General features: G+C 51.8%; 1 protein-coding gene across 1 annotated transcript; it reads left to right on the top strand.

Annotated features, from left to right (window-relative positions):
* The first annotated feature begins 4,607 nt into the window (after nt 1-4,607).
* C7H19orf25 (chromosome 7 C19orf25 homolog) lies at nt 4,608-9,652 on the top strand. Its single transcript, XM_052643199.1, has 3 exons — nt 4,608-4,706; nt 4,806-4,937; nt 8,119-9,652. The coding sequence occupies exons 2-3, from the start codon at nt 4,808-4,810 to the stop codon at nt 8,343-8,345; spliced, it is 357 nt and encodes a 118-aa protein (XP_052499159.1). The 5' UTR covers nt 4,608-4,706; nt 4,806-4,807; the 3' UTR covers nt 8,346-9,652.
* Nucleotides 9,653-10,644: the final 992 nt, after the last annotated feature.

The raw sequence follows: 10,644 nt of genomic DNA, 5'->3' as shown, positions 1-10,644 counted from the left end.
CTCCAAGGACCCTGGGCACCTGCTGAGCCACCAGGCTCAGGTTGGGCAGCCTTAAGCTGGAAAGTAATGGGAATGAGGTCAAGGGCTGAAGCTGGACCCACTGGAAGCACGAGCAGCAGTCCTGGCCACGCCCCTAGAGTCCCACCCAGCTCAGCCCCTGCTTCCAGAGTTAGCTCCAGGCTGTGAGTCCAGAGTCATCTGGCCTCCCTCTCAGAGCCTCAGTGACCACACCTCTGCAACAGCATTAAACCTGGCACCTGCCTCACCAAATACTCTTGAGGATCCAAAGTAGTTTTCTGGCCTGACATATGGTAAGTGCCCAAATCATGCCAGGCTGGGGCAGCCACTTTGGGAAATAGTTCCACAGACAAACATGGAGTTACCGAAGAATCCAGCGATTCCACTCCTAGGCACATGCCCAAGAAAACTAAAGGCACATTCACACAAACAACTATGCCAGGAAGTTCACAGCAGTATGATTCACAGCAGCCAAAATTTGGAAGCAGCCTGAATGTCCACTAACGTGGGTGAACGAATAAATGCAGGGTGGTCCCTCCATACCCGGGAGCGTCACGATGCTCAGTGAGAGAAGCAGGACATAAAAGAACACAGAGTGTGTGATCCCACTGATGTGAAACATCCACTGTCTATATATTCCCAAAACACTGATTTGTACACTTTAAACAGGTAGGCTTTATGGTATTGTAGGCTTCCCTGGTGGCTCAGATGGTAAAGAATCTGGTCGTAATGAGGGAGACCCGGGTTCAATCCCTGGGTCTGGAAGATCCCCTTGAATAGGAAATGGCAACCCACTCCAGTATCCTTGCCTGGAGAATTCCGTGGACAGAGGAGCCTGGTAGGCTACAGTCCATGGGACCGCAGAGTCTGACACGACTGAGTGACTAATACTACTACTTGTGGTATGTAAATTGGTCCTTTTTTTTCTTTTTACTTCACTGGGGCAGTTTATGGGATGTAGGATCTTAGTTCCCCTACCTTGGACTGAATCCAAACCCTCGGTAGTGAAAACAAGGAATCCTAACCACTGGTAGGTGGTGGTGGTGGTTTAGTTGTTAAGTCGTCTCCAACTCTTTGTGACCCCAAGGATAGTAGCCTGCCAAACTCCTCTGTCCATGGGGTTTCCCAGGCAAGAATACTGGAGTGGGTTGCCATTTCTTTCTCCAGGGGATCTTCCTGACCCGAGGATCGAACCCGAGTCTCTTGCATTTCTGGTGGTCTCCTGCATTGCTGGCAGATTCTTTACCACTGAGCCACCAGGGAAGCCCTAACTTACTTTCTATAAAGTTGTTTAAACACAGAAAAACCTCCCTGGTCTGAGCAGGTCTTCCCACCCTACTTAAGAGGGGCGAGGCCAAGATAAGCCTCCAGCGCTATGACCCCACCCTGAGGGGAAGGGGTTTTAGAGACTGGAGAGGCGACCCTGAGGTGGATTTGGGAGGAGAGCCCAGATGCGAATGCTGTGCCCCTGGTCACCTCAGTGGGACTGGCACAGCTGGCATTTACTGAGTGCTCCCTGTGTGCCCACCACCTGGTGTGTTCCATGACAGCCACGTGGGTTGGAGGTCGTGTCCCCATTTTGCATAAAAGTTGGCCTCAAATGCCTTGTTCAGTTCAATTCAGCGGAGAAGGCAATGGCACCCCACTCCAGTACTCTTGCCTGGAAAATCCCATGGATGGAGGAGCCTGGAAGGCTGCAGTCCATGGGGTCGCTGAGGGTTGGACACGACTGAGCGACTTCACTTTCACTTTTCACTTTAATGCATTGGAGAAGGAAATGGCAACCCACTCCAGTGTTCTTGCCTTGAGAATCCCAGGGACGGGGGAGCCTTGTGGGCTGCAGTCTATGGGGTCGCGCAGAGTCGGACACGACTGAAGTGACTTAGTAGTAGTAGTAGTAGTTCAATTCAGTCACTCAGTCCTGTCCAACTCTTTGTGACCCCATGGACTACAGCACAGCAGGCTTCCCTGTCCATCACCGACTTCTGGAGCTTGCTCAAATTCATGTCCATCGAGTCAGTGATGCCATTCAACCATCTCATCCTCTGTCATCCCCTTCTCCTACTTTCAATCTTTTTCAGCATCAGGGTCTTTTCCAGTGAGTCAGTTCTTTGCATCAGGTGGGCCAGAGTATTGGAGTTTCAGCTTCAGCATCTGCCCTTCCAATGAATATTCAGGACTGATTTCCTCTAGGATTGACTGGTTTGAACTCCTTGAAGTCCAAGGGACTCTCAGGAGTCTTCTCCAATACCACAGTTCAAAAGCATCAATTCTTTGGTGCTCAGCTTTCTTTATAGTCCAACTCTCACATCCACACATGACTACTGGAAAAACCATAGCTTTGACTAGATGGACCTTTGTCAGCAAGGTAATGTCTCTGTTTTTTAATATGCTGTCTAGGTTGGTCATAGCTTTTCTTCCAAGGAGCAAGTGTCTTTTAATTTCATGGCTGTAGTCACCATCTGCATTGATTTTGGAGCCACCCAAAATAAAGTCTCTCACTGTTTCCATTGTTTCCTCCATCTATTTGCCATGAATTGATGGGACCGGATATCATGATCTTCATTTTCTGAATGTTGAGTTTTAAGCCAACTTTTTCACTCTTCTCTTTCACTTTCATCAAGAGGCTCTTTTGTTCTTCTTCGCTTTCTGCCATAAAGGTGGTGTCATCTGTATATCTGAGGTTATTGATATTTCTCCTGGCAATCTTGATCCCAGCTTGTGCTTCATTCAGCCTGGCATTTCACATGATGTACTCTGCATATAGGTTAAATAAGCAGTGTGACAATATACAGCCTTGACGTACTCCTTTCCCAATTTGGAACCAGCCTGTTGTTCCATGACTGATTCTAACTGTTGCTTCTTGACCTGCATACAGATTTCTCAGGAGGTAGGTAAGGTGGTCTGGTATTTCCATCTCTGTAAGAATGTTCCACAGTTTATTGTAATCCATACAAAGGCTTTGGTGTAGTCAGTAATGCAGAAGTAGATGTTTTTCTGGAACTCACTTGCTTTTTTGATGATCCAGCGGATGTTGGCAATTTGATATCCAGCTTGACCATGTGGAAGTTGATGGTTCATGTACTGTTAACCTATACTGTTGAAGACTGGCTTGGAGGATGCTTTGTTAGGCAGTCAGAGAAGCCAGCATTGGACCGGACACCCACCCTTTGTGCTTCTAGGCCCTGCGCAAGGAGGCTGATGATGCTTCCTTCCTCATTATTTAACTTATATGCAGAGTACATCATGAGAAACGCTGGGCTGGAAGAAGCACAAGCTGGAATCAAGATTGCCGGGAGAAATATCAATAATGTCAGATATGCAGATAACATCACCCTTATAGCAGAAAGTGAAGAGGAACTAAAAAGCCTCTTGATGAAAGAGGAGAGTGAAAAAATTGGCTTCAAGCTCAACATTCAGAAAACGAAGATCATGGCATCCGGTCCCATCACTTCATGGGAAATAGATGGGGAAACAGTGGAAACAGTGTCAGACTTTATTTTTTGGGGCTCCAAAATCACTGCAGATGGTGACTGCAGCCATGAAATTAAAAGACGCTTACTCCTTAGAAAGAAAGTTATGACCAACCTAGATAGCGTATTAAAAAACAGAGACATTACTTTGCCAACAAAGGTCCATCTAGTCAAGGCTATGGTTTTTCCAGTGGTCATGTATGGATGTGAGAGTTGGACTGTGAGGAAAGTTGGACTGAGTGCCGAAGAACTGATGCTTTTGAACTGTGGTGCTGGAGAAGACTCTTGAGAGTTCCTTGGACTGCAAGGAGATCCAACCAGTCCATTCTAAAAGAGATCAGGCCTGGGTGTTCTTTGGAAGGACTGATGCTAAAGCTAAAACTCCAATACTTTGGCCACCTCATGTGAAGAGTTGACTCATTGGAAAAGACTCTGATGCTGGGAGAGATTGGGGGCAGGAGGAGAAAGGGACGACAGAGGATGAGATGGCTGGATGGCATCACCTACTTGATGGACATGAGTTTGGGTGAACTCCGGGTGTTGGTGATGGACAGGGAGGCCTGGCGTGCTGCTATTCATGGGGTCGCAAAGATTCGGACACCACTGAGCGAGTGAACTGAACTGAACCCCACTTCAACTCGCTCAGTCTTGTCCAACTCTTTGTGACCTAATGGACTATACAGTCCATGGAATTCTTCAGGCCAGAATACTGGAGTGGATAGCCTTTCCCTTCGCCAGGGGATCTTCCCAATCCAGGGATCGAACCCAGGTTTCCTGCATTGCAGGCGTATTCTTTACCAGAGGAGCCACAATGGAAGCACAAGAATACTGGAGTGGGTAGCCTATTCCTTCTCCAGGGTATCTTCCCGACCCAGGAATCGAACTAGGGTCTCCTACATTACTGGTGGATTCTTCACCAACTGAGCTATCACGGAAGCTCCAGCCATTCTGGTCCAGTGTACTGAAATTCTCTCGGGCGTGGCCCCTTTAAAGAGGGGTTGGCTTCGCGGCGGGCGGGAACCCGAGGAGGCCGGAAGTGCGCTTCACGTGCCTATTGGGCGGTCCCGCAGGCCGACCGGAAGCGCAAGTGGCTTCTCGGCAGCTGTGGCGGCTGAGTGCCCGCTGCCAGGTGGAGCTTCTGCTGGAAACTTGTCTTGAGTGGAGCCGGACACTGAAGCCCCAGACCGCGTGCTGTTCCGCCTTGGGAGGAACGAGGCAGGGCCGGCTTCACCGGGAGCGGGACTCCGGAGCGTGTGTGGGAGTTTGCTGGGCGCCAGGAACTGCGCGGTCAACGCTCTTTTCTCCGGCCTGCAGGGATGGGCTCCAAGGCCAAGAAGCGCGTGGTGCTGCCCACCCGCCCGGCGCCCCCCGCGGTAGAGCAGATCCTGGAGGACGTGCGGGGGGCTCCCGCCGAGGACCCCGTGTTCACCGCACTGGCCCGGGAAGGTAGGGGGAGCCCAGGCCGTGCAGGGGAGGGGCGGTCCCGAGACCCCAGCGAGAAGGGAAGCACCTGGCTGCTTTTGAGACGCACTAGCAGAGTTAAATGGTCAGGACAGCGACTGTCTGGCCCTACGGTGCCCAAAATACTTAGGTCTGGCCTTTTGCAGAGAAAGGGTGTCCACCCCTTGTTCAGAAGATAAACGGAGAACATTGACTGCAGGGGCCGACATACAGTTGTAGTCTGAATACTGTGTTCTCTATGAGGTTCGTTTATTCATTCAGCCTTATTGAGAACCTCTTATGGGCCAGGTTCTAGTCTAATCACTGAGGTGGTGAGGTGAGATCTGAACGTTCAAAGTCCCTGGGACTTCCCTGTCCGTCCAATGCTTAGGACTCTGCGATTCCACTTCAGGGGGCATGGGTTCAATCCCCGGTCGGGGAACTAAGATCCTACATACCACGTGGTACAGCCAAGCCGGGGGGGGGGGGGGGGGGAGATGAAAGTGCCTGTCCTCAGGCCATTCTAGTGGATAGAGAGGATCAGTATAAGGCTTGTGGGATGTCAGAAGGTGAGAAACACGTTGGGACTTTTTTGGGGGGTTCGTCTTTGTGTCTTTTTGTTTTTTTTTTAAATTATAGTTGGTTTACAGTGTTAATTTCTGTTTTATAGTAGAGTTACACATACTCATTCTTTTCCATTATAGTTTATCACAGGATATTGAAAATCCTGCACTATACAGCAGGACCTTGTTGTTAATCCATTCTGTACGTAATAGTTTGCATATGGTTATCCAAAACTCCCATTCTTTCCACCATCCCCCTTCCCCTCTGTGTTTGTTGTTTAGCTGCTCAGTCGTGTCCGACTCTTTGTGACCTCATCGACTGCAGCACGCCAGGCTTCCCTATCCTTCACCATCTCCCGGAGTTTGCTTAAACTCATGTCCGTTGAGTTGCTAATGCCATCCAACCATCTGATCCTCTGTTGCTCCTTTCTCCTCTTGCCCGAAATCTTTCCCAGCATCAGAGTCTTTTCCAGTTAGTCAGCTCTTTACATCAGGTGGCCAAAGTGTTGGAGGTTCAGCATCAGTCCTTCCAGTGAATATTCAGGATTGATTTCCTTGCTGTCCCTCCCCCTTGGCAACCACAAGTCTTTTCCTAGGTCTGAGTCTGTTTCTGTTTCATAGATAAGTTCATTTGCATTATATTTAGATTCCACATATAAGTGATATCATACAGTATTTGTCTTTTTCTGACTTATTTCATTTAGTATGGTAATCGCTAGTTGGATCCATGTTGCTGCAAGTGACAATATTGCGCTTTTTCACTGCTGAGTAGTAATCCATTGTGCATATATACACCATATCCTTTTTTTTTCTTACCGTACCCTTTTTATTCCTCTATCCATTTATCTGTCAATGGACGTTTAGCTTGCCTCCATGTTTTGGCTGTTGTAACTAGTGCTGCTGCAAACATTGGGGTGCATGTGTTTTTTTGAATTGTGGTTTCATCTGAATATATTTGCACAGGAGTGGGATTGCTGAATCATATGGTACCTCTGTTTTTAGTTTTTTGAGGAACTTCTGTGCTGTTTTCACAGTGGCTGCAGTAGCTTATATTCCCACCAACAGTGTAGGAGTGTTTACTGTTCTCTACACCCTCTCCAGCATTTGTTTATTTATAGAGTTTTTTTTTTTAAGTATTTATTTTATTTGGCTGTGCCAGGTCTTTGTTGTGTCATGTGAACTCTTAGTTGCAGCATGTGGGATCTAGTTCCCTGACCAGGGTTTGAACCTTGGCCCCGTGCATTAGGAGCATGGCGTCTTAGCCAGTGGACTACCAGGGAAGTCCTTATTTGTACAGTTTTTAATGATGGCCATACTGACCTGTAGGAGGTGGTACCTCATTGTAGTTTTGACTTGCCTTTCTCTGATAATGAGTGATGCTGAGCATTTTTTCATGTGATTCTTGACCATCTGTATGTCTTCTTTGGAGAAATGTTTATGTAGGTCTTCAGCCCATTTTTCAACTGGGTTGTTTTGTTTGTTGATGTTGAGTTGTATGAACTGTTTGTATATTTTGGAAATCAAGCCTTGGTCAGTCACATCATTTGCAATTATTTTCTCCCAGTCTATAGGCTGTTGGTTTCCTTTGCTGGGCAAAAGCCTGTGAGTTTGATTAGGTCCTATTTGTTTATTTTTGCTTCTATTTCTGTTGCCTTGGGAGATGGACCTAAGAAAGCATAGGTAAGATCCATGTCACAGAATGTTATACCTGTGGTCTCCTCTAGGAGTTTTATGGTGTCATGTCTTATATTTAAGCCTTTAAGCCATTCTGGGTTTTTTTGTGTAGGGTATGAGAGAGTGTTCTAACTTCATTGACTTACATGTGGCTGTGGGACAATTTGTTTTTAAATTAAGTAACAGTAAAAATTCTGTTCTTTGCTGCACATGGCCACATTTTACAGGCTCAGGAAACCCTTGTTGCTGCTGTGCTGGGGGGCTCAGCTGGGGACGTTTCTGTCACCTGGAACGTGTTGGATGGGGCCGCCTGAGGAACCGCAGCACCTATTTATCCACAGCCCACAGCTGGGTCTTTGGCGGCTGCTTGAGCCCCAGCTTAAGGCTCACAGGCCTAGGTCCCCAGCACTTGGAGGTTGGGGCCATGAGGCGTGGCCAGTGCTGGGGCCATTCAGGGAGCAGGGGCTGCCCCTGCCGGCCTGTGTCCACCTCTGTGTGCACCTGCACTGTCTGGCCTTTCCCACCTTGGTGTCAGGCAGGTGATAAAGTGATCTGCAATCAAATGCAGAGCTTCTGGCCAGTTTGTGGACAGGGGGACCAGGCAGAGCAAGGAGGACCTTGATGTGTGTCCATGTGACCCTGGAGTCTGTGCCTTTTCTGCCCTGACTCCCCCCTTCTCCTGTACCCTTTAGGAAGTGTGGTCACTGGGAAATGTGCATCCTGGCCTCTTCCCATCTCCGTGAGTGCTCAGAGTGCTGGTGAGAGCCAGTCTGCTTTGTGATCAGGGTCAGAGCCCTTTCCAGGAGCCAGGGCCCACCCCTTGGAGGGACTGTGGGTCAGTGGAGTCCAGCATTCCCTGTGACCTGTTCCCTCCAGTCCATTGTTTTCTCTGGAGGATAAACTGAGTCCTCTGGTTAATGGGCAGTGATGCTGCCATGTCCTATCTACAGACCCCCTGAGCCCCTCTGGGCGGGCCGAGGACGCCGAAGCCCAGCGAGAGCAGCTCTACTTCCAGAGCCGGATCTATGTGGCCATGAACCAGCGGCTGCAGCAGGCGGGTGCCCAGTTGGAGCAGAAGCGTGCAGACCTGCAGCAGGCGGGCAAGGAGCTGGAGCGGGACATCAGCCAGGTGGGCCAAGTGGCTCTGCCCGGCACGGCAGCCGCCTTCTTGGGATAACCTGGCCCACCGGAACCTCAAGTCCTCCACTCAGCATCTGGCCTGGCACACCTCACCTGACACCTGGCCCCTGGGTCCCAGAAGCAGGTTTCTGGCTCTCTGTTCTGCGGCCTAGACATGCCCTGGCACCCAGAGATGCCAGGGGACACGGCCTGCCCAGTCGGTGTGGGGTCCCACTGGGCATAGACCCCTCCCTGAGGATGGGATCCGGGTTGTGCACAGGCCTCTTGCCCTGAGGAGCCCAGACTGGACTTCCTTCAAGACTCGGGGCCCAGGGCCGTCAATCCATCTTCCCCTCCCTTCCTCTGGCGACCCTGCTTCACTGACCAATCAGACTGAGCAGGTGGGACCCACCCCTCTGGTTCTGCCATCTCCATGTGAATTGGGGGGGCCCCAGAGGTTCCGGAAGAGTGTGGGGGTGTTCAGTGTCCTCCCCAGCCCATGGTGGCTCTGGTTGTATGAGGAGCAGTAGCCCTCAGGGTGAGTGCCACCTCTCGGGGCCCCTGGCACCCTATCTTGGGCCTGGGCGCTCCCCCAGGGCAGGCTCTCATCTGTCTGTCACCTGTGGGATGCAGTCACATGAGGGTACCGTGAGAGGGCGTGGTAGTCAGTCCCCGCCCCAGCTCTCACCCAGTGCCCTCCCTCCTTCCACCTTCACCTGCAGACAGGTGGGCGGTGGGCCAGGCGAGGACCGTGAAAAGGGCTTTCACCCTAAGAAGCCAGTCCCCTGAAGACCAGAGAAGCAGACCAGTGGGAGGTGATGAGCCCACTGAGTATCTCCGACGACAGTCCCCCCATGGGCCCCTCCTTTCCAGGGTCCCAAAAGCTCAGGGTGGCGCTGGGACCCCGCACAGCAGACAAAGGAGACCTCACATATCCCAGGAGGAAAAGGTGTCTGCTTCACGCCTAGAGACCCTAAAACTGGAAACTTGGGGGCCCAGGTGTTGAGAAAGCGTGGATGCGGTGCCAGTAGAAGCAGTGGACCCTGAGCAGCCTCCTCATCCAAGGGAGGTCACTCTTGCACACAACAAACCCTTGTGTCAACCTCGAGTACACTTGGTTGTGGGGAGCGAGGCTATACAGGCAGCACATGGACCTGGATGGAAGGCCTGGAAAGCCCCCTCCTGACCCCCACCCTGCCTCACCCCTCTGGAGACTAAGGCACAGCCAGTTGGAGCGCGATTCAACAGCTGTTTATTAAAGGTGCAGTGAAATGCCTGGCTCTGCGGCCTCCTTCCGCCAGGTGATGGCTTTACAGGTGGGGGCTGTACGTATTTACAGGTGTCCTGCGGCACCTGGGATGGAGACGGCGGGGAGGGGGACAAGCCAAGACAACCAGGCTCAGGCTGCGGCAGCGTGGTGAGGTAGTGCCTCAAAGTCAGCACCCAGCTCGCAGTGTCCATCTGCTCCGGGCCGAGGTCTGGCCTGGGTGCCCTGTGTCTCTTGGTCAGGGCTTCACAGGAGTGTTTGGAGTCCTCGGACTTTGTTCCTCCAAGCTCTGGCCTCAGGCTGATTGTCCATCGGTGGTCAGCACTGCCTCCTCCAGGAAGCCTCGGGCTCCCGCTAGCCCAATGGCTGCATGGACTGCTGCTGTGATGGATGGAGGTGGCAGGGTGGGCGCTGGACAGGATGGGATAGCTCAGACCCTGCCCCTGCCAGTGGAGAGAATGGCAAGGGACAGCCAGCCAGGAGGGTCCTCTGCCACCAGTCATGGCAGCCGACCTGCTCAACCCAGAGGTTGCTCTGGGAATTCCCACGGCCCACATGGGGAAGCAGGCAGACAGTTGCCAGAGCACAACCTGGGACTCAGTACGGCGGCTTCCACTCCAGGCCCCCACTGCTTGGCAAGCTGGCAGCATTCCCCCATTTCCAGGGGTGGCTCCCCTGTGATGATGGGGTGCAGCATTCTGCAGCCCCCACGTTTGAGAAGGAGCTCAGAAGGCCACTCCCCCCTCCCCTTCTGGCTACTGACAGGATGGGAGCAACTGCAGAGGTGTCTTATCCGCCCTGGAGAGGGGCCTCAGGGTCAGCAGTGGCTGTTCTAGCGCCTGCTCAGTCCCCACCGCTTTCTCAGGCTCGCTCTCCCCAGGAGGAGTAGTGGTGCAGCCGTTCCTGCGTCTTGCTTCCGCTCCTGGCCTTCAAGACGAGCTCTGGCCTGCCGGACGAGATGTCACAGCGTGTGTGTCTTAATGAGCGGCAGCACAGCGTCCGACGGGGGCGGAGGCAGGGCTCCTTCCGCACGTCCTCTCTACCTGGCTCTGCTCCCCTCCTCCCAGAGAAGGAACAGGAACCGGCACAC

This window comes from Budorcas taxicolor, chromosome 7, assembly GCF_023091745.1.
Source record: "Budorcas taxicolor isolate Tak-1 chromosome 7, Takin1.1, whole genome shotgun sequence".
In the NCBI taxonomy this organism is placed as follows: Eukaryota; Metazoa; Chordata; class Mammalia; order Artiodactyla; family Bovidae; genus Budorcas; species Budorcas taxicolor.
Note: the sequence above shows the minus strand (reverse complement) of the source record. Positions and strands in the feature narration are given on the sequence as shown.